The sequence below is a fragment of the Nipponia nippon genome, unplaced genomic scaffold, assembly GCF_047370975.1.
Source record: "Nipponia nippon isolate SJK-2023a ecotype South Korea unplaced genomic scaffold, ASM4737097v1 scaffold_3, whole genome shotgun sequence".
NCBI lineage: Eukaryota > Metazoa > Chordata > Aves > Pelecaniformes > Threskiornithidae > Nipponia > Nipponia nippon.
Window position 1 is genome coordinate 117,424,010 of NW_028262347.1, and position 23,886 is coordinate 117,447,895.

General features: G+C 48.3%; 1 protein-coding gene across 5 annotated transcripts in view; it reads right to left on the minus strand.

Moving 5' to 3' along the window:
• Nucleotides 1–23,886, minus strand: part of AFAP1L2 (actin filament associated protein 1 like 2) — a 73,327-nt gene that overhangs the window by 9,819 nt on the left and 39,622 nt on the right. For 2 of the 5 annotated variants that reach the window (XM_087766464.1, XM_087766468.1), the window contains exons 2-10: nt 19,305–19,433; nt 18,699–18,776; nt 13,992–14,083; nt 9,209–9,299; nt 5,695–5,778; nt 3,030–3,235; nt 2,267–2,446; nt 1,588–1,677; nt 691–775 (exon numbers count right to left, since the gene is read on the minus strand). In XM_087766464.1, coding sequence (XP_087622590.1) covers nt 691–775; nt 1,588–1,677; nt 2,267–2,446; nt 3,030–3,235; nt 5,695–5,778; nt 9,209–9,299; nt 13,992–14,083; nt 18,699–18,776; nt 19,305–19,433 — 1,035 coding nt within the window. The remainder of the gene's footprint in view (nt 1–690; nt 776–1,587; nt 1,678–2,266; nt 2,447–3,029; nt 3,236–5,694; nt 5,779–9,208; nt 9,300–13,991; nt 14,084–18,698; nt 18,777–19,304; nt 19,434–23,886) is intronic. The other 3 variants (XM_087766465.1, XM_087766467.1, XM_087766466.1) reach the window with 3 other exon arrangements.

The window sequence follows — 23,886 nt, forward strand, 5'->3', positions numbered from 1 at the left end:
TCAGGTAATCCTGGTAAGAAATCAAGTTGGGTATTTTTAGTCCAGATTTTCCTTCCTGCTATCTTAACAAAATGATGAAGTCCTAATGTAGAGGGACTCAGCAGCCGAGCTCCATCTGTTGAGTGACTCCAGTGAGTCCTCAGCATGGATTTCTCTTTCTCTCTGTCCAATATATATATGGGTCCCACCATCCTTCTAATAAAGCATCTCCTCTTTTAATGTACTTACCTGCCCCATCTTATAGATGGGGAATGCATCGTAAAGCCCAGAGTCGGATGCCCTAGCGTGAAGGTGTAACTCTCCCATTGGAGACAGCTCAGCATTTCACACAGGTACTCCAAGTTTCTCTGCAGACATCTCTGAGGAAAGTCACTTAGGTTGCATTTATGCCATCTCAAACTGTCCCAAAGTGACTTGCCCAGAGTCACGCAGGATCTCTGTGGTAAGGCGGGTATCACACCTAGGTTTCTCAAGCCCTATCCTAACTGCTGAGAAATCCCAACATCCACTTGTCACTTCATTATGGAAAAAAAACACTGAAATCAAATTCACAGGCAGTGAATTCGCACGCAGCTTTCACCCTGCATCAGGTCCGTTTGAGGTGGCGGTGGCTGGAGAAGCTACAGAAACCCTCGCCACATGCAGAGTCGATGGCCCTGTTTCCCTGTTGTTCCCAGGGTAAGGTTTTACCATCTTTTGTCTCAGCTGTCTCTGGGTGACCGTCGGTGCTGCTTCCGCTCTCGGAGGCTGCAGAGTACCTCTCGGATACCTCCACCTGCCAACGAGCACCAGACACAAGCTCCACAGATGCACGTGACCCATTCCTCCAGCCAGCGCCCGCTGCAAGTGCCTTTTTCCCCCCCTCCCAAATTAGGAGGACCCACCCTCTCCACAGCAGATGCTTTCACACAGACATTTCCCACCGCCCTCTCAGGCTGTGCCCTCCCCGTTATTTCTGAGCCTGGCATGGGCAGATCCAGCACATGAACCACCCTGGCTGGGCTCGCCGCTGAGGTGACGCGGTGGCACCACCGGTGCCACCCTATGGCCTCCTGCCCTGCAGCCTGGCTGCTGGGGGCATTTGCCAGTCCCTGTAGGAGGGCATGGGCAGAGGAACTGGCCAGGTACCCCAACAGGTCCATTTTGGGTGTCCACCAGAGACTTATGAAGGTTTCTTTCTCCTCCCGCTGTTTTGGAACAAGCTGCCCCCAGGGGACTGTCACCTAAACCTGGACTAGAGACTGGCCCAAGCCCTGGCATCCAAGGGTCTATGTCCCTCCCAAAGCTCTTGGTGAGCACAACTGTCCCGTTGAATGAGAGAGTGGCTGCTGCCCTGTATGGAGGACAGCCCATGTATGGAGGACAGCTGAATCAGTTTTGGGGGAAAGATGTGGCAACAAAATAAAGATTGCAAAGGAAAATAAAGATTGTTCCAATAACGTTCCTTTTCAGCAGAACAGGGGTCTGGTTACACTCATATCAGCCTTTGCTCAGATAAAATGACTGTGCCTACAACTATTACTTATTAAAGGAACAGGGTGGAAAAGCCTAAGTGCTAGTTCTCTCTGTAGAGAAGACAAGGTATACCTTTGGATAACTGAGACGCTGCAAATCTGGGATGTACTGGTTGCCTTCACTGCCTCCTTCGCACAGCAGACTGCTGGTCTCCTGGATTACCTGTGCAGAAGGGGAAGCCACAGCCTGTGAGAGAGCTGCAGTAATGGGACCAATACTTCTCCCCCACCCAGGACAGGCAAAACCACAGCAGCCTGGGAGACCCATGGTTTATGCTCCCTGCGGCCCCGGGGACTTTCCTGGTGTTCCAGCAGGCAGCCAGCAGAAACTGCCGGATCCAAGTCAGCCGGGGAGAGGCTGCCAGCAAAGGCAGCCCTGGCGCCTTGCAGCCCCGCTGCCGCCCCAGGCTCTGCAAAGGCTCCTTCTTCTGCTGCTGTCTCAGGGAAAGGGCCGCATCTCCCCCCGTCCTCAGCCAATTCATGTTAGGCACCCACCCCAGACATCCCTCCCGCTGCAGCAGCTGGGCTGGGAGGTCCCTCTGTGGCCTCCCGCGCACAGAAGGCGGCAGGGAGCTGCGGGAAGAAGCTATCGCGGGACATGAAAATGAAGTGGTGTATTTGTATACGGGCTTGCAGTGAGGAAAGAAGCCAGAGCACACAAGGACAGGACTGAGATAAGATATGGTCTCCCAGCAAAGCCAGGGTAGAAGCATGGGAGCACCAGCGGGGCAAGCCCCGAAGGCGTCACTGACCCTGAGCCACTGCTCTGCCTGGTCTTTACTCTGCAGCCCCAGCACGATGACATCAGCATTCATGGGGATGATCTTCAGCTTATGCTCTTTCTTCCTCACTTGCTTTTCCTTGTGAATGACAGTGCAGCCCAGCAAATTCACGTCAAGCTGAGGGCTGTGGTCTTTGGAGCTCTTGTAGCACTAGGGAAGAAAGATGGAAGGACAGGTAAGAGGCTGAGGAGGAGCCTTCCCTCTCGCTCGCTGGCATGAACTCAACCTCAGAAGAGGCTCAGTGCAACCACACACATTAAGTGCATTGAACGCAAAAAGGTCCTATAGATCCTACAAGGCTGCAACATCTACACAGACTACACACAGGACATCTCTATATGTGTAGAGATACACATGCATCTATGTACATGCATATATAGTCTGAAATACCTCTCACGGATACTGCTAGAGGGTCAAGTATGTGGTTACCAGTGGGATAAGCATCCCTTCTGCTTAACCACCTCAAAAAGTTTCCCCAAAAAGCATCTCTAGGCATTTTGGGAGTTTGAGATTTTGGCCACAAACGTGCCCTTGTGCCCCCCTCAGCAGCCCCATGCCCACATCCCTTCTGAAAGTGGAATGAGATCCCCAAATCTCTGGGACATGGTTTTTGAAACATTGCTTCTAGAGGTACTTTGCTTTTGCCAGCTAGTTAACATAGCCTGAGGTGCCACATCCCTCCCCAGCTCATGAAAATAGGTTGTTTTAGGCAGAGAGTGGAGGATCTACCCACCAGCAACCTGGTATCCTTGATAACACACAGCTGTTTTGCCCACTGTCCCAGCCACTTCTTTCTCCACAGGAATGCACAGATGCGGGCGTCCTTCATCAGCTCAATGGTGGCCTCCGTGGATGGCCACTGATGGGTTGCTGACTTGCCTTTGCTGCTCTCTTCTTCATCGTAAGATTCATAGGAGCTACTAACGGCTTCACCATCTTCTATAACAAAAGCAAAGCTCTATCATTAAATAAATTTCTAGGACAACTCTGAGCCTATTGCTTGCCTTAGCCATGCTCACACATGCAAAAGCTTCCAGCGTAGGGACGTGTCTTTTGAGGCTCTCCTATAGGAGGATAATGAATAGGAAAACAACCTTCACAGATCCTTTTTTCTTTCTATAGCCCAATATTAACCTCATTGCAATGTTTTGTGCCTAATAGTCTCAGTTAGCAAACACTCAAAAGACACTTCTCACTTGACCACAAATTCAAGAACATTCCCTTAGACATTTTCCGGTGTTTGCTGCTTTTTTCCCCCCCCAAAGATGCTCTTTCTGCTTTCCACTTCAAGCCAAACACTCACAATTTTTAAGGCAACAGCAAGCTACAATCAGCCCTTGTCCTCTGAATGTCAGAAGTAAAAATGGTATTTGCGAGGCCACGCAGAAAGCAATGATCTATTGTATTTGAGATGTCATTCCACTTCCCCTTTCTGGGCTAACAGGTCTCTCTCTCTACTCAGCATCTAAGGGACAGCAAGGGGCTTTGAAGTAATACACTGTTGCAGCAGCAAAAATTAGTCATAAGAGGCAGCTGTAAATAATAGTAATCACATTTTTCATGTTCATTCTTAAATGGATTGCTACGTTATTGGGATGAGTTGGGATTTTCAATACCCAGCTCTAATGTATTGTAGGTTATTGGAGTTTTCAGCTGATAGGAACAGCTGGTCATCGGTACCAGACTCATCAGAAACGATGAAAATATTCCCACTGACTGCAGTGGAATTTGCAATGCTCTGCTGGCATTTACAGTTCGGCTCTTATTTGCAAGGTAAGCTCACACAGCAAGATGGTAAGATTTAGGCAGGATCTGTGTAGGGTTTTGCATTCTTGTCCTACCAATCAGCACGGAAGAATATTGTTAAGTTTCTCTCACCAGAATTTAATCTAACTTTTATTCTCATTAAATCTTAATAGTCACATAAAAGTAACATTATCACATTGGTGCAAAATAAAAAGAGGATATGCAGCCAGAAAAGAGAAAAAAAAAGGCATTAGGAACCTCACTAAAGAACATTTCTTAAGTTGGGTTTATTTGCTCTTAAAATAAAAGGAACTGAGATGCAGTAACAAAGCTACAGCCTTACTCCCAGTGAAATCTCACTCTATAACATCCCTCAAGTGATCAAAGCTGCACCAATTAAACAAACTTATTAAAAAGCAAACACTCCCTTTCAAAGTCTCTGAGTGGTGCTGAGAGCACACTACTGGCTCACCATCTCCATACCCTGAACGTATTGGACTGTCCATCTTTTCTGGGAAAACATTACCCCCCAATGCATTATCACTATGCAGACCTTGTCCACAGGCACCCTGGGCAGAAATTCAGACGGAGTAAGTGTGTTGAGGTTTCTCATCCCTAGAAATACCAAGAAGCTGAACCTCTGCACTGCTAGGGACCCTTCCTTATGTAGCAGCAGCAGCAAGGAGTCCTAAGAGAACCTCATCTTCTAAATCTCCCTCCTTATCAACATGGGGCTATCGTTAACTGCCCCCCTGGCCCCTTTTGGGTATCTCTGGTGCCCCTCACCCAGGCACTAGGTCTCAGGCTGCTATCTTTCTCCTGGGGGAATAACACTTTTCTTCCATGCTCTCAGTGGGAGCCCTGGCTGCTCTTTTGTGCATCAAGCACAACCACAAGTGCCTCATGAGATGAGGTCTTCTCTACTTGAAGAGCTGCAGCCGTCGCTGGCCTGGTGACACTGCTACGGCCTCGTGATGAAAAGGCATTTTCTAGGCTGTGTAGTTGGCAAACTGGGACAAACCTTGCTTGGGTGACTTAAGACAACACTGTCATCTCTACTAAGGCTCACTTAATCCCACGTCATACAGCTCAGGCACTTCAGTACAAGGTCTCCATTTCCACCTACTGGCAGCTTCAACTAAGACCACACTTTTATCCTCTCATTGCCGTGACATCAGTAGCAGCCATGTTCTGGGATATCTTTATCTAATCCACCTCTGCTTTCCCTTTTGTCTTCCCATGACCTCCCAGGGAGCTAAATCAATACCATGATGCAGGAAGCTCCAGCCATCTCATAGCCAGAGCTGCCTCTGCCCAAGCAGAGCACCTTCAACGTTTGCTGAATGGCTACTTGTCAATACAGCCAGCGTTTCCACATATCAGCTCCACATCAGTGGCCCGAACCAGGGGAATAAAAGCTAGGGAAGTTCTCTTCATTGTCATCTTGAGCATGGAGAAAGGCACACAAAAATGCTGCCTTGTGTATATCCAGCATGGGCAGAGAGAGGGGAGAGGTGGTTACCCTCCATGCATGTAATGGGCAATACCAGGGGGAGGCACCTGATCATCTTTGCTAAGACTGAGGGTTTTAAAAAAAAAAAACAAAACACAAAAAACAAAAAAGCACTTCAGGTTTGGAAAGCATGCCATACCCATCGTTATTGTGGCATAAATAACGCCCTCAGTAACCTGCAACCCTGGCTTGGGTCCAGCTGCAGCCAGCCTACCAAAAAGACCTGCACAGTCAAAAGGAAAGAGAAAGGGAGACAAAGAGAGAAAGCCACAGATAAGCAAATGCAGAGAACAAGGGCGTCCGTCCAGCTCAGCCCCACGCTCCCCCCTTGGCCGGTGAGGCTGCCCTGTCCCCGCTGCCAACGGAGGAGCACACCCTACGGTGAGACTTCAAACAGGGACACCGTTTTCAACCCATCCCCTCAAACAAGGCAATTCCTTTTAAAACAGAGTCATCATCATCGTAATTAAAATCAGCCAGGGTAGATGAGCTGTTTCAGTCGGAATAATTATTGCTCAGTTGGCAGTCATGTTGCCCCTTGTGTTTTCACTCTGTTTCTTATTGCACCCTTCAATTATGCAAACACAGCCGAGGATGAGGATGATAACGGTTTAACACATTTCAGCCCAGGAGGAAAGGGAAGCAGCAGGATTTGCCAGAGCTATAAAATGAAAGGCAGAGGCGTCCTCAGTGGAGAGGCAGGAATCCTGCTGATGAAAGAGGGACCCCAAGACCCAGCGGTCTCGCCTGCCTGCTTCATTTTAATTAATTCACCCACAGTTTGTTACAGTGCTTTGCAGTCCCACCTCTGACACTGCACGAATCCTCTATCTCCTCAGCCCATCTGGAGGCTTGCTTTGATGTCCTTTCTTGGCAGCGCACCCACTAATTTTAGTGATGTTCCTATTTTTGTTTGATTTCACTACGCCCATTTGTTTGGAGACACATGGGTGTCTTCCAAGACTCGCGCTGTAATTCTGTCAGAAACACCACCAGCACCTCCCTGAACTGCCAGCCCCTTCCCTACCCAGCTTGTGGGGAGAGGGGGGTGAGCACAGAGGGCTTGGGGGGTTCCTGGGGTCAGGCTTTAGCATCTTTGGCCAGGGCAAACCCACACATGTCCAGACTGCTCTTTAGCAACAGCAGTTACACCAAGGTCTGGAGGCAGTTGCTAGCAATGAGCATCACTCCGTGTAGGACAGGCACAGGGTACTGTTACCATCTGATAAAGTGAGAGGGGGAAAAAAGGATGGGGAACCCCGTTTTGTACTCGTTGAACGAATGGACAAGTCCAAGACCTGTAGGTTTGCCCGATGTGCCATGGGATTTGGAACCTGAACTCTTGAGGTAAACCAAGGCATCAGCAGCTTCCCAGCATCTCTGCCTGACCTACCCTCTGCATGGCATGCCATGCTTCACCCTCTCCCGAGCCCCCACAGCCTCCTCGTGCCACATACCTGCTGCTCCACATCTCTCCCTGCTCCTCCTTCCCGCTCACCCCAGGGCACCACCTCAAACATGAGGTTGCCAAAAAAGCACAGATACTCTTGGTGACATGATGCCGCCTTCCTTCTCAGGCAAACCACCTTAAAAGCTATTGGCATTGTAGCACACCAGGTGGTTTGTGTAGAAGAAGGGACCTGCTGGGGCCTGCGGAGGGGACCAGCAGTTGAGCAGGCACAGGCGGCAAAGGCACCACACACCTCAGCGGCGAGGGACTGCCCGGGCTTGCACATCCCATCTCTGCTCGCTTCATGGGCTCCCATCTCCGCTTACCGCTGCAGTACCGCTCAGTAAAACACCGAGCCCGCCAGTCAAACAGCTATTCATAGCAGCCACAGATTGCCCCATTTTGACAGTGCTCCCATCATATGGGTTTTTTCTCTCTTTTTTCAACCATGTTTGCAGGGCTCTGATCTCTCGCTTCCTTAGGCATCTGCCTGGCCTGGATTTGAGTGGATGGTGGGTGTATTTGCATCCTTGAGCAGCAGGTTACCAAGGAAAAGGGGATGTTTAAGCTGGGTGTGTGCTTATCGCTCCTGCCAGCCAAGGCTCTGAACGCAACGCGAGTTTATGGAGCCGCATGGATAAAATAACCTGGTTTTCCCAGCACATGGATCCATGGCCGTACTCCAGCTAATCCAGTGTATGTTTTTACATGCCATGGCTCTTAGCGCATTATCCTCTTTCCCAGTGTGCAGCAGGGAAAAAAAAAGTCCATTTATCTTACAGTGCAGACAACTGGAAACCCCTGGCACCTAACTACACGTGGCAGAGCTGGGACACCTCTCCTCCGCACCAAACGGTGCGTTTCACCCTGGCCATGATGAGCCTGCAACGTTTCCCACCCAAGCTGGGCACGATCTTCCCGTTCACCGCTGTAATGAAGCTGCAGTCAAAATGGGATGGTTCGGAGAAACAAAGATCTTTCTACGTCTCCCTTTTTTATTTAGCACTGTAACTCCTAAGCCTTTGTGAGAACAGTGACCGACACTGAGCTACGAGCTGTCCAGGTGTGCAAGGTGCACACACGCAGCAAGGGCTGTTCAGATACACCAACCCCCGGCCACTTCAACCAGTGGCACCACCAGCACTTCCCTGCCAGGGAGCTTCAAAGCCCAGTGGTGCACACTGGGGCTGGAGAGGACTCGGCTTCTCTCATGAACAGCTCAGATTCAACAGCCAAGGGTTTAGATCCAAATCTCTTACCCTTAACTCTCACTTCTCTGCTTGCCTCAACCCTCCCCGCTCTCAGCTCTGCCCCATGCCACGTACATCATTGCTCCCCACTCTGCTGCAGTCGAGGCTGATGAGCAGAGATCTGCTTCTGCAGCAGAGCGATATAATCTCTCTCCTTTGGGCTTAAATGAATTATAAAGCGATGACAAGATCAGCTCTCCTATCAGATCAAAGTAATGTCTCAGGAAGGGTGTTCACTGAAAGAAGGATGCAGGAATACATCTTAAAAAGTGAGACTCTGGGAACTCCGCCAGCGTGCAGCAGTCTCCTCCCGAAGGGGTGCGGAGCCCAGGGGTGACAGGCATCGGTGGCACTGCCGAGGACGTTACTGGGAGGTGCCAACCCAGGCAGCGAGTGAGTGTGCACAGAGGCAACCCACATGCTGTCCCCTCACATGAAGTGCGGCTTTTTACAGATGGCTAAACTGCCACAAGAGACGTAGCTGAATAAATAGCCAATTATAAAAACGGTTATCCCATCTAACAGACCAACAGGCACGGATTTTGAGCCCCAAAGGGACAATTGGAGCACTAGGACATGAATGCAAGCCACCACAGCTTCACCACTCACTCCTTAATAGAAACCTGCATTTGACTACAGCCTATCTTCCAGAAAACCATCAAGACAAAGAAAACCCACAAAAGTTTATAATATTTTATAGTGATGTTATATTAACCCAGGCATACTACTCTATTTCTACAGGAAAGATGAAAATTTGAGTAATTCAGTAAAAATTGAGTAGTCTTTTCTTTCCAACTAGCATTAGACCTGTAATATCAAGTGTGACCAGCATGAGAAAACAAATTTATCACACAAGCCGTTAGAAATGTCTGTGGTTTTGTTTGCTTGTTCTCATGAACCTGAAGTCCTCCATCTCACACATGACACCCCCCGGAGAGTTAGCTGTGATATACCATTTACAGAGACATCATATGGCTCGGCCTCTTCATAATATCCCTCTGGGGATTCGATCTTGGGGACCGGAGGTTGTTTTGTTTCGGGAATCTGCAGAATAAATAAATAAATAAAAGAAGCATGATTTAACGTAAAAACAGATACTTGAAAACAACAGGGCATCCTTTTTATTAGCACAAAAGTGCATCCTAGTGGAGGAGACCTTTTAGATGTGTACAAGAGGGTTTTCATGTAAACTGGTTGAGATGACGGGGAAGAAAGAGACTGCTGAGGGTTTCCAGTGTACAGTTAGCTCAAATATAAAGGAGTTCTTTGAAATTACTGTATAACTGTGTCATAAATATTATCTTTTTTAATTTTGCTGAAAGCCCTGGGAAGATCAGCTCATGCATTTCCTCAAAAGCAGCAATTGCAACCCATTGGCCTTATCGTGAACTGGGACTTCTGCCTGCTGCACCAGCCTCCCCTAAGCTGCTCATCCTAACTGGGAATGATCCTCTGTGCTATTGATTATCATAACAGGGAACCAGAAGGGCAGACATTCGGTGCAATCCTGGCTTTACACTGAAAAGCGTAGCCTGAACAGTCGCTGGCCGTGTCTCCAAGTGTCTGACTGATAGCAAACCAACAGCTAAAAATCTCTGCTTTAGGAACTATATCAGGAATCTTTAATTGTGCTCTGAGCAAAAAATGAAGGAAATGGATAAACAACTGATGGAAAATAAGCCTTTGAAAAGAGTCCAACTGCTGGAAAATCCCTGTGGTGCCTGCCAAACCCCTCCCTAAACACAAGCAAGGGCTGGCAGGAAAAACAGTGCCTTGATCCTTTAGAAATACCAACACATGAGGGGGGAAAAAAAAAAGGAAGCTAAGAAACAAACTTTTTACTATTCAAGTAATTCACATGGCTGTTGAACGTGAGACAGCGGAGCCGGAGATCAGAGTAGGATAAGCGCATAGCTTATGCCCTTCCCAAAATATGTGGCATCCCATCTCCCATCATGACCTGACAGTAGCATCCCCCCGTTCCCCAGTGAGGAACGGGGTCTCCTCCCCTCACCCAGGTCAAACCACCCCGGTCATCTGACAACAGCATGCTCTGGCTCACACTGCTTCAACGGGCTTCTGACCGAGACCTGCGCAAGCCCTGGGTAGGATGTCCAGTGTGCACAGGGCTAAAGCCCCACTCCTCCCAGGAGGACAGGCAGAGGAGCAGGTCTCTCTCTGCAGAGATAGCAATGTTGAAGGTCATGGATCATGCACAGTCCTTCATGCCAGCCCATGTGATTGCTCCTGGTGGCCTGGAGGAGAGGGGTCAGCCGGGCACCAGCACTGCAGAGCAGTCTAGGGCAGGATCAGTCCCTTTGCAGGTCATGCCGGGTCATCATCCAATGCAGGTTCAAAGCTGTTCATGCTGCCTGGGATATTTCCACCAACAGGTACTGCTGCCCAGAAGTAGAAAGGAAGCTTTGAAGGAAAAGATGTTCTGGCCAGCAACTGCCTACAAAGGGGGATGCCGCTGAGCCTGTGGGAGCTAGGTACCCTGACCACACTGGCCAAAATCACGCGTCTCTGCTCCCACGTGGGCAAGCTGCACATGGCTCTGCCAACCTCACAAACTTCTCAAGTGTCTTGGATGAAAACTCCTTCCTATGTGGGTTTGCCAGATGCTGCGAGCAGACTCTGAGCTTGCTTTCCAGAGCCACGCAGGACACACTGCTGGAAACCTCTTGCCTCCAAACGCTTAAAGGTTTAGGAACTTATCCTAATGTGTTAAGTTAAAGAAATAAAAACAAACCCAGCCACTCCAAAGCTTTACTTAATCCCTTCCCTGGCCAGGGAATGTGTCTGCAATTGCCATCTGTGGTGGCCTCCTGCGTGTAGCCAGCTCACATTGTGCTACGACCATAAACAAATTGCCTACACAAAGAAACGCTGTGGGTTTATTTGACACTGTCCCACAAGTGCCAGGGAAGGAGGCGGGGGGGAAAGGGGCTGCTCTGTTTTGTTTCCTACAGACAATGGAAGCCAACAGAGACTAGGTGGGACTGCACCTCAGCTGCCCCAGGAGTTATTTTTTTCTCGTCTCTTTCCCTAAAGGCATTGAGTTGTTTTCTCTCTAGCTTAAGTCAAAGAGCACATGCTGCGTTATCTAACCCAGGCTGGTCCTCGCAGAACATTTGCCTGTTGCATTATGGCACAATGGAGCATGCAAATAAAACCATCTTGGGCATCCGCACTGCATGACTTTCTCAGTGGACGGCTGCGGAAAGCAGCAGAGCTGCCAGGGCAACCGCAGATGAAAGGTCACCGATGTCTGAGCCACAGCCCGTGGGACTCATTGTTTAAAGGTTGCTTTGGGACAAATCCAAAGAAATTAGTGGGATCCAGCTGGACCACCCCTACTGGGTTGCCCATGGACTGCTGGTGTCAGTGAATACCAGGGACAATCTGCTGTGCAGAGCTTTATCACCAAGTTTCTCCTGTGCCTCAAAAGGCAAGTGCAGAGCAACGCTACAGGGTGCCTTAACATCACCAAACCACAGAAAACTCCACAAAGCTCAAATAGATATATTCTGAGGTCTTCTCCTAACCTCCCCGTTTCTGTGTAAGGAGTTATGTTCTCTCCTCCACCACCCAGGTGGCCATGACTCCTGCCCACGCCAGGAGCAACAAACACGGACAGAGAAGATTCATGTCTCCGCAGCAGCAATTTCCACACACTAACTGGCACCACATTAAAGCTCTCCCCAGCCCCACTCCTTGAAGTATGCTCAGATATCTTTGTTGCCAACAGCTCACTGACACTCAGATGCTCCCAGTGAGGAGGTACTTGATTGCTTTAGCCAAAGGAGGTTAGCTCCAGTGGTAAGCAGGTGGGAGAAGGTAGTTCCCAGCACAGGCCTGGGAGAAGACAGATAGCTTAGATACCTTTCTCAGCTAACATCCAAGACTGTTCTTTTCCAAGACTGTAGCGAGGTGGGGGTCGGTCTCTTCTCCCTAGTAACAAGTGATAGGACGAGAGGAAACGGCCTCAAGCTGCGCCAGGGGAAGTTTAGGTTGGATATTAGGAAAAACTTATTCACCGAAAGGGCAGTCAGGCATTGGAACAGGCTGCCCAGGGAAGTGGTGGAGTCTCCATCCCTGGAGGTATTTAAAAGACGGGTAAACATGGTGCTTGAGGACATAGTTTAGTGGTGGACTTCGCAGTGATAGGTTAATGGTTGGGCTCGATGATCTTAAGGGTCTTTTCCAACCTTAACGATTCTATGATTCTATAACTTCCCAATTGCCCTATCAGAAAGCTGGGCTGCACCAAGCACAAGCAGAGATACCTTGGAAACACCTGGCTGCTGCTTCCCTGGTCATGCCTTCACTCCACCACACCACCATGCCTCTGCCCACCTCCCTGCCACAGCCACCACCCCCTCTGGCTTTGAGAAACCCAAAGCCAAACAGCAATTCTTGCCCTGGTCGCTGCTCCCAGGTGACTTTCCCTGGCCCTCTGTGTGGGCAGAGCCCCCCGGGGCTGGAGCAGCTCCCAGCAGGCAACCGTGCTGCGTCCGAGGGTTTGCCGGCTGCATCCTGTCCTACCCCCTCGTTTTCCCAGCTCCTCCAGCTAACTCCAGCTGAGCCACACAGCCCCACGGGCAGAAGTCCTAGGGCCTCACCCCATGTCCTTCTTCCCGGGAAAGGAGCAGATGATCCCCCGTGGCTGATGGACGCACCACCCCGTCCTCCTCCACGCCTCCCCCTCCTCCCCATGCACGCTCCCTGCTTTCCTTTCCTTTCACATCCCAAAATCCCAGCTACAGCAATTCCCACATCGGATCAACCACCAGACAGCAACATCCGGGGTCTCGAGGATGACCCGTGTCTCTCGAGGACAGCCAGGCTGGCTTGCTGGCACGGAGACAAAATCCCACTGAAAGCTGATGGTGTTGAACTGGACCCTGGCTAGATTTATAACTGGACCCTGACCAGATTTATAGCTGCCCTATGGAAAAACCTACAGCCCTGGCAACTCCTCCTCACAGACCTGCGGGCTGTACAACCAGCATAATGCCTGTCACGTTTGCCTGATGCACACACAACACCAGCTGCTTCAGCTGGAAGCAAACCTGATCTTCTCTGCTAACAGTCAAACGGTGCAAGGCTCTGCTGGCGAGGGAGCTGAAGGATTTCTGGCTTTTGTAAGTTCATGCCAGCAGCCCAGGCACAGCTGCTTTATAACTTGGAGATTTCCTAAGCAACACTTGCGAGCCAACCTCACCTTTGTTTCTTTGGAAAACCTCAATTCTTTTCATTCTTTGAGCCTGGATTGCCATGCGGTGGGTGTGGGTTTCCCTGGCAGGCAACACAGCCTGTTTTGCACAGTGCTCCTGCAAACACACGGGAAGATCAAGGCTGCCACAGCTGCCTGCTCCCTCTGTGCACGAGCTTTGGGAACCACAGGGGTTTCTGGATGCCCAGCCGCCCCGGAGCACGGCCACCCTGCCTGGGCCACCAGCCGCACGCTGACCTGTGGTGTTTGTAAAGACCAAACGTATAGCTGGAAACCTGTACAGTAGGTAGCCCCCTAGTTAAATATTTTAAATTTTCTTTTTTTTTTTTTTTTTTTTAAATAAAGCTCTCCAGGACTATTTGTCTCACTAAAATACATGGGCAGAGGTCTCTCCGATTACCCGTGCTGCACAGTACACAACAGAAGTGAAGCCTGCGGGGTTCAGATCCCCAGGCTGAGGGCTAGGCAGTGAGAAGCAAAGGATTTACAAAACGTACCTTTGGAGGAGGGAGGTCTGGCAGGCTCTTCTGAGGAGGGGACGAATGTAGTCCTGAGTCTCCATTGGTCAAGGAGTTTCTCCGATCCAGTGCTGCAAGCCAGAAACACAATTATATCGCTGGCATGTGGCATTTCCCAGCAAAGCACTCGCTACCCGGGGCCGTGCAGGAACAGCGAGGTGCTATTTCGGTAGGAAGCAGAGTGGCAATTACAGGCAGCGCTGCAGGGCCACCATGTCATTTCAGGCCGTACCCAGGAATGCGGCACTAGGAGACCCAGAAAAAGAGTTGGTCTCTGGTTTTTGAACATGTTTTTCCTTCTACAGGGAAACTGTGAAGCCCAGACCCGCTGCTGAAACTTTAAAGGGTCTTGAGAAGCAGCACGGGCAGACACTACACACTTCTGGAAATCCATAGCACTTTAGTCCTTGCTATCTCTGATCCCTGCTGCTGCGAGCAGACAGATCAGTGACCGTCCCCATCTCTGCTGTCTTTCCAGAAAACTGGAACTAACACCACCCTGCTCCCAGAGCAAACTGCAGAAGTTGCTGCCTAGCTGGGCTGCACAGCGGTTTATCAAAGCCAGCCGAGAACAATAATTTAATCACTATTGAAGGAAGAGTTGCTCTTGAAGCAGCCCAGGCCAAACATGTGAAAGGGCATATGGCAGCAGAACTGCTCCAGGCAATCTGTGTCTGCCTCTGGAAAGTCAGATGTTCCAAGCAGCTGGATACAGAGTGATTCAGTAGCTGGAGGGTACATCGAAGGCCCAGAAAACTTGTGTTCAGTCCCTCTTCCCCCACCACAGAACTCCTGGGTGGCCTCAAACAAGTGCCCAAATCCCATGACCTCCAAGACAGTGCAACACAGCAATGCTCAGGAACAAGTGGGAGCAAGGCACCAAATGGCTGAAAAATGAAGGACTTTGAAGACATTATACTGTACAATGGGGAAATCCCCTTTTACAGAGAGTCTCTTGCCAAATACTTTGGGAGAAATGAGGCTAAGGTATTCCGATATGGCAAGTCCAGTAAATTAAAAGGGAATTGGGTCCCAAATCTGCAGCGAGCTGATGCTCTAACTCCCTTAGTCACCTGCTGATGCTCCAGCCACGTTCCTCGGGCACGCACAGAAACTGCCAAGGCCTCGCACAGTGCTCAGCAGCGGTTAGCACTGCGCTCAGGAACTTTGCTGCATATTTCTGTGCTTCAAAAATAGAAGCTGGAAACCACATTACTTTGTTCACATCTGGAGCTCGGAAGCCACGATGACAGCTCTGCCCTGCCAGGCTGCGGCCAGCTCCTCGCCCGATGGTGCAAGAGATCAAAACACATCTCTTGTGAGAAACTGCTCCCTGTGACACAGGTCTCCTGGTCACCAGCACTGGCTAACCTCAGTAAGACAGGAGGACACAGAGACCCATGGATCAATAGACACCAACTCCAAGCAGCTGCTTGCACCTTGCAAGCAGGGCTGTGGGATGTCTTGTAAGGTTCAAACAGAGTAAAGCAGGTGAGCCTATGACACAGACTGATCACGGGGAGATCCACCTACCCAAATACCCCATGATTATACTGCCAGAGTCATATCTACAGGCTGCTGTTGGAGATTGGCCTTTTCTGTAAAGGGCCAAGGAGATGGCACCCTCAGGGCAGAAACCTTCCATCCACAGCAGCTGCTGAGGCCATTGCTGCTTTTGGAAACACCAGAAAAAAGTTCGAGATTTCCTAAAGCCCCAGTGGGCTACTACCCAAGAGAGGATTATCTCCACCCTCACAGTTGTCCACACAGTGAACTTTTTAGGAGCCTTTTAGCAGAGAGAAACCAACAGGCCAACTCACGTCCTCCTGCGCCAGGCAGAACCTCCCATGCTCAGCTCCGCAGAAGAGAAATCATTGCAGCAGCAAAAGCCACTGCCAAACCCTTTGCAAGTGGTGGCCATCTGTTCTCGACTCTCCGGCAAACACAGCAATCATCCCACTGAACCTCACTGTGCCAGGAAAATGCTGTTTGGTTTCTGTACCAGCAGGTCCTCCTCCTCCCACCAACCCTGGAGCACGGGATGGAGACCACAGCCTCAGTCCTCACCCTGCTGGAAACTTGCCCACCTCCATGGACACATGCCCATGTACTCCAGCTGAGGAGCAGCGCAGGATGTGATGGAGCTTTGATTTTCAGGCTTTGTGCAGGAAGAACCACCCCTTTAACCTTCATCCTGACAAGGCCCCTGGGAGATGTTACAGGGTTTTCTGTTCTGAGGTTGCGGAGGGCAGCTATTGCTGCGTCCAGCATGTGGGAACAAGCACCTAATGCACGCTTTCTGTATGGAGAGCCCACACAGCATGTGCTGTACATACCCCTTCCTTCTCCTGCTACACACACGAGCACCACAAATCACAGACTGTTTCCTTATTGAGGTGGGAGGGAAGGAGTATTTTTTCCTAGACAAGCATTAACACTTTGCAGGTGTCTTCTGATAAAGATGTCTCTATAAAACCTGGAATTTGGAGAGAATTTAGAAAAGAGAAGGAAGAAAAAACAGGCAAGAAGCCTACTAAAATTCACATCTGTACAAACTGTTATCTGTGCTCTCTGTTCTTTGTAAAAGTGAATCTCTCCTGGTATTTGGGCTAAGAGGACCGCAGTGTGCACCACCAGAAGCCCTACACTGCACATCAGTCCCACCTTGCAGACCCCTGCACCTCGATCCCTCTGTGCTGACTTCCAGAAGAAGATGCCTTCAGCTCACTGAAGAGCCCCATAGATGTGCATGGTAGAGACTTGCTGCGTTTCTCAAGTAAATGAGATCAAGTAAACGATAGTGCCTTCATCACTCACTGCAGTGAATTCAATTACTGTGCCATAAAAAGGCATCTCAAAAGCAGCATACTGTTCAGCTTAAATCATTACTGATGGAATTGGAAGTAGATACAGTGAGCAGTGAAATACGATTTTTGCAGAAATAGCACGTTTTAAGGTTTGGAGGGGGGACTTCTGGAGCTGATGTATTATCATGTCAGAAACCATTTCACCCTGCGCTGCTAGAGCATACTCGAGCACGGCTACAGTGATGAAGAAACCCTGCAGGGCATGAGAGGTCCCATTGACCTCAGCCACAAAAGCGTGGTTGCCACATCCCACCAAAGGATTTCGGTGAAACAAAGTGCACAGAGCGGCAGTGAATAAAAGGGGTAACGGGAGCTGCAGGATCACTGGGGATCCATATCACACCCCCTAGCCCCAGGGGGTACTAGGGCCCCCTCCATCTGCTAAATCTGAACCTGCAGGTCCCACTTCTGACCAGGCGGGCACAGACCTCTCCGTGCAGTTACAGACGAAGGATCAGGGCTGTACACCCAGCTGCAGCTATGGCTAAGATCCCATACATATGTCTCACTGACTTCAGCATTTCCAAATAACTCAGAAGTTTTACTTGGAATAGGGAGGTTGTTGAAAACAGAGAAAGAGAGAAGCGCCAGGTCCCACAGGGAGCGACTGAGTGGGTAGGCTCATGGCCTTGATAGGGAAAAGTCTGAAATAAAAGAACCAACTCTAAAAATAAATTGTCTGAAATTTGCCCATCTTTTGGCATGGTGGATCAGCACAAGTCTTGTTTTATCCACCAAAATGAGAACTTATATAAAGAGATGTTTCTGCCACTGCTCAGCCACCGGGAGCTACCGGGAGGCTGTGCAATTATGGAGCATTACAGCATAACCCAGAGGGCCCCGTCTGGAGATCACACTGGGCTGCACACGTAATCTGGGAGGACATCCTGGCTTCAGGGGTGTTTGAAGTTAACCTAAATTCAGCTGCAGGTAGTTTAAAAAACAAAACAAACCGAACAAACAAAAAAAAACCCCGCCACAAAACAATAAAATCAAAACAAACAACTCTGGAAATGAAGCTATCCCAAGTATTGGAGGACCAGCATGTCACCAGCAGGCTGCACTGATGCGTCCTCTTCTCATCTATTTAGATCAGAAACTGTGGGGTAGGGTCAGCCTCTGACTACGTGTGTGTTAAGGAGATGCGTGTCAGTCATAACCTCACTCTACGCAATTATCAAAACCAGCCTTTGTGATGAACTTCAAAGAGCAGAGACGTTTTTAGAGAATTATGGTCTTTCCCATGTTACAAATGCAAAACCCAGGAAATCTAAATTGGAAATTAATATTTTATCTAGGTTTAATTTCTTGGCTTGCACACCGCAGAACTCTTGCATCCCCCAGGAGATGAAGGTGCTCTGCCCGCGCAGATGGCGAGGCTGCAGGCTGCGCCTGGGAATTCGCTTCGCAAGGTTGCGACAACACAGACCCTCTGGGCTAGGACAGAACAACATGCTAAAGACGACACATGCTTGCAAGGTCTCAGAGAGGTGAAGCAACATATTATGTGGCCAAAGGAAACATGAGGGCTTCCTTAAATATTTCAGGCACTGGAGCTGCAAGCCTTAGAAGGCAACATTTTTATCCCAAAATAACGCCCTCCAAAGTGCTACTTCCAGGAATAACCTCACAGTGTTGGCAAGGACCATGATTTCCAAAGGAATGTAATGAAAATGGCAGTCCTTCCACACCATCAACTGCCTCGTCCCTCAGAGCTGCCAGAGGGGCCTCCATTAGTCCCAGCAAAGCAAGGCTCTAGCCACATGTACCTTCGTTGGCCCATTAGATACGAGACAACCATTAATCTTCAGGTCCCTACCTTTGTCTTGTTTCTCCTGGTCACCCTGCTGTTTATGGATGGTCACTTTGTTCATATAAATATATTCCTCATCGCCACCTGCAACCAAAGGGAGAAGTGAACTCCTTACCCGCCCGCTGCTTTCACATTGCTAAGTTTTTCCACAAAGACAGATGTAAAAAGTGTCTCTGCTGAGCACATTTTGGGGAGAGAATATTGGTCGAGGCAATGTGCAGGAAAAACCCCAAGCAATAATAAAAAGCAGAAAAATTAAATGCTTTAGAGTCAGGAAATTCCATAAGTTAAAATTTCTACTTAAACATTAACTTGGCCAAACAGTACATCCTGTATATCTTACAAAGTGGATTAAATAAACTTAAGATTTAATAAGGAAAACAGAAAGTATCAGGAATCTTGGGAATCCTCTGCTTGTAAAGCTGGACACATAACTATAGTAATTTTATATAAACAATTAGAGGTCACTGCAAAAATAATTTCCGTTTCATTTTCTCCTCCTAATTTTCACGTCTCCCCTTCCCACCAACCTCCAAGAAAATGTTGCTTCCAGACCCCATAGCAGTTCCCACAAGAGCCCACCGCCCCATCCTCAGTTCTCCTTGCCCGTACCGCTGGACTTGGTGCAGACCCGCAGGAGGTCGGAAAGGAAGCTCTTCTTCACAACGGCAGTGCTGCTCAAGTTCTCCTTGTCCAGTATCTGCAGAAAATCTTCAAGTTCTGTGAGCAGCTGCTCGAGAGCTACAACAGCAACACAGACAACTATTGGCAAAGCAGTTGGGTGGCATTTCAAAAGAGGACGTACGTTAATTCTGAATTTTCCGAGATCCTCTGCATTTTTCTGCCCAGGAATAATTCATATTTAGTTTTCCAGCTTGAACCCTCCCTCTAGTTTTGAAAAGAAAACGGGTCCCAAAACCAAAAAGGCTCCAACTTCCCTTAGTCTGTTCATACACCAGTAAAATCCCACGTAAATATCTATTCTTCTTCCTATAGGACTTTTTGCTCCAGAGGGGAAAAAGCCTGGAAGGATTTTGAGCATTAGGGATGAGATTACACAAAAGCAGCTAGCAAGATCTTGACACTTGAATCTTGAGTCCTGGCAAACATCATTCAAACCTCATCTGGATTTAGATCTACCAAGGACTCTGCTTTCTGGTTCCTCTTTCCAAGCCTCCTCCTTATTTCTCTATCTGTAATGATTTAAAAACATTTATATGTGTGTCCTCAAAAAAGACAAAAAAAAAGAAAAAAGCACATACATAATTCAGTAACTTCTCAAGCCGTCTTGCTTGGGTGGTGACCACAGAGATTATTGTACCACGTAGAACTGAAGACTCAAGGCTGAGCAGCATCTCAGAGACCCTCAGGAAAACCCGCCGTACCAAAGACATCCCTGAATACCCACAACCACCAACTGGGACTCGCTGCTCCCCAGCGCTGACGGCTCAGCCAGGCTAATAGGTTTGTTTTCCTTCCGAGGAGGTGCTACTCGGCTCTGCCACTGACAAATCACTTCTCTGACAGGGCTCATGCTGAAGCAACAGGCGTTTAATCGCTTGCTTTTGTTCACGCCAAAGTTTATCATGGCCTAATTAGCAGCAGTGGCAGGAGCCTGTTCCAGGGAGGAAATAACAGAGTATTATGTGGAGAGAGAGGAAGTGCCGCGCAAGAATGACGGTGTGTGGGAAAAGCATGGAAAACCCAGCCGGGGCCGTTCCTCCCCTTTGGAGGCTTCCCCGCTACCCCACTCCATTACTCCCTGATGCTAAGGAGCTGCAGGGGAGATGGGCAGCAAAGCTTGGGTTTGCCACCGCCAGGCTGCAAACCAGGCTGTGACTCCTCAGCATACCACCAAGGAACGTGACATACGGATAATTTAACTGGGGCAATGGTCCATTCCCTTTACTTACAGCATTTCCATGCTGTGTGTTCCCATGGTACCCCAGTGAGTCACAGTACACACCAATGAACTAAAGTGTTAATATTTTGGTTTCATAGGGCAAAACATCGGAAGCATATCTAGTTTAAGCGCTATCACCTCCAAGGTCACAAAGAACATTTGTATAAGACCAGGAGAGAGCCATCACCTTCTTACTCCCCCACCTTTAGCCACCAGGCAACCCTTCCTCAGGTGAATACATGTTAGAATATTGATAAATAAAGCATAAATTACACTGTAAAGGTTTATGTTGCTGGCCATTAATTGAAAACCATGCTACTGCTCTCAAACGGTATTAATCTTCACTAGCTTGACTGTAAAACAGTCTGTAATGACTCCAGATCAATCAATAATGGCTCCAGAGGAGACTACCAACTGGTAGTTCTTCACACTTCATTTTATACCCTCAATGCCCAATTAATTCTCTTCTCATCTGATTTAGGACCAGTATGGAGTGGAAAACACCTGTATCATGCTGTGTTAACTTGAATGGTTTTGCTAGCTGCTGTTTTGCCCAGCTATAAGCCATTACAATCCAGAGAAAGCAAGAATCACTTCAAGAAACAACAGCATTTTTCAGAAACAGTAAAGAAAGGTAGTATTTGGTGACAACAGTATTACATGTCACTGCTATCATTAAACAATGAACTGTGAGTATTTGGTGTCAAGCTTCAAGGACCCTGCTTCTTCAAAGTTTAAGGAAACTCCACCAGTGTAAATCACAGCCTTGCTGTACTCGCTCATCTGCTTTGGTGGTCCACTCCAGAAAATTTAAATTGAGGTCAGTTCCTTCTGGTCAGGCCTAAATATATGTTCCTTTTAGTTTGTCCTAGTGGACAGGACATTTATGTGTCAGGGATGGTATCAGAAGAAACACAGCACAAAAAAATACCTAATTTGAAGCTTCAGAAGCGGGTCAGCTCCCAACAGCTGCCCGCATGGAAGTCACGATACCACATTTGCAGGGAAGGGGGTATAATTCCCATTCCCTCCTCCACCCCCATGACTGCAGAAAATGACTTTATTCTTCTCCCAGGCATACACAGCTAGCACACACACAGGGCTGAGCTCTTATGAATAGCGCAGCCCATACAGTAGGTTACATTTTCCAGCCCACCAAAGCTGAATTCAGGCTTCTAGTGACTCAAAGCAACTCATTTAGGACGTGATCCTGGGGCCACAGAGGTCAGTGGAAAGACTCTGTCAGACTTCAATGGGTTCAGACTTCAGGGACTCGAGAGATTCATTTTGCTCTTCTTCAGCAAGAAGCAGCATATAAACCATCTGCTTCTATGCAAGTATGTCTTTGATCTCAGTTGGACATTCCCAATCCAAACCTGATACCTGCAAAAATAAACTGCCATTGAAATGAACATGACCGTTCATTCTCTCACATCAGGAGAACAAGCTAATACTTATCAGAGTGATGAATGTGAGGAGTAAAAAGAATTAATACAATGGGGGTCTATAAGATCCTCTGTACAAGCAAGAATCGCAGCAGGTCTCAGCAGGTGAATAGGACTGCAAACAGCTGAGAGCCTATGTACATCAAGCCGTCTCAGGACTTTGAATGCTGGAAACCACTGCCTGATCTCAGCTAAAGACCTCTCATGCTGTGGTGATGATATATTGAACATGCTCACGGCAAAACCAGGTTGGTGGTTATCCTAAGCAGCCTGAAACAAATGGCTCTCCCTCCAAGAGAGCTGCATTGTTTTGCACTCCTTATCTTAGCAGTTAGAAATGAGAGCACATAAAGAGATGGTTCCTGTAGCTAGGCTTGCTCTGCAGGGCAATAGTTACAGGTGCAAGGAACTCATTTGCAAAAATCAAATGGCCGTGAGCATGTGAGCAGCAGGATGAGGGATCAGAAGTAGACAGAAGCCCAAGTCACAGGGCAGTGCAATTCTCATAGATGCTTTTGAGAAACCTCCTTCCACAGCTACATTACTCTTCTCAACTCTCGTAGCACTTCTTTGTGAACCCCCAGTTACAATGAGACTCAAGTAATCTTTCTGGCACCATCTCAAAAAACTTCCATAGCACTTTGAAAAATTCAGCCTCCTCCATGGAAAACAGGGGATTACCTCTAAGGTTAAGATTGGCCCAGAAGAATTAAAAGACTTAGCCAAGGTCACTGTGATTACCTCTACTAAATCCAGTCCTCCCAAGGCCCAGGATATGACCTACTCCATCTCCTTGCAAAGCATGGCCACACATATGGGCCATTAGACAGCGCAGCACAGCTCAGATCATGCTGCTCTTCTCCACAGGTATCAGTCACTAGATAAAACCATATAAGGATTTTGCAACTTGTGAGGGAGAGTGGTGTCAGATCATCATAGCCAATAGAAAACCTGGCTGATTTGCATCTGCAATGAGTGGATGATCATCACTGAAAGGACTGAACTTTAAAGCGTATATAAATATCACGTCTTTACTGATGTAATAAGGACTTACAGGGGGTTACAACCAGAACTACCAGCTCCTCTTGCATGTACTTAAGCAGAGGATGAGAAATGTTCTCCCTCCTTTTACTCCAAGACAACGCAACCTTTTTTACAGTAACTCCTGGGCAGCCCACTGACCAGAGCAGACTCTCTCTGTTTAAAGATTGCAACTTTGGTAGCAGCAATAAGCAAAGAATTGCTTGAAACACAACTTATCTGGTTCAACAGCAATTCAGTGGCAGTAGGACAGCACTGAAAAGGGCTTCTTTTGGCAGGAGTCTATAGCCTTTCTTTGCAGACAGAAAGTCTCTTGCATTACAGCAGTGTCTATCCCAGTTCATGTGAAGCCAGAGCCAAAAATGCAGCAGCTTGCAAAGCCCCCATTGAGGAAGCACATTCCTCGCAAAAGAGCTGCCAATTTTGCCTGACACCAAGGTCACTGAAAGGTAAATGACCATTAAACTGGATTATAAAAGCCATTCCTACCAATAACCACTGATCTTTGTCATTTTGCTACAATAACAACCTATGTCTACATCTAATTACTTCATGTCTTGGCCTTATGAGGAAATGGAAAGACAGGCTCAGAATGAACTTTCATGCAAGTGTTTTAGTAACCACTAGGCAGGATTATATTAGACCATTTAATCTAAATTCAATTATTTATTTTATCAAGGCAGAGGGGCCTCAGCCACTGGACAAAGAACTGTAATAAGATACACACTAAAAGACAAACTCTTTCCTCTACTGAGATGGGAGGATAAGGAAGATCATTTGCTAACAGGAAACTAAGGCATAGAGA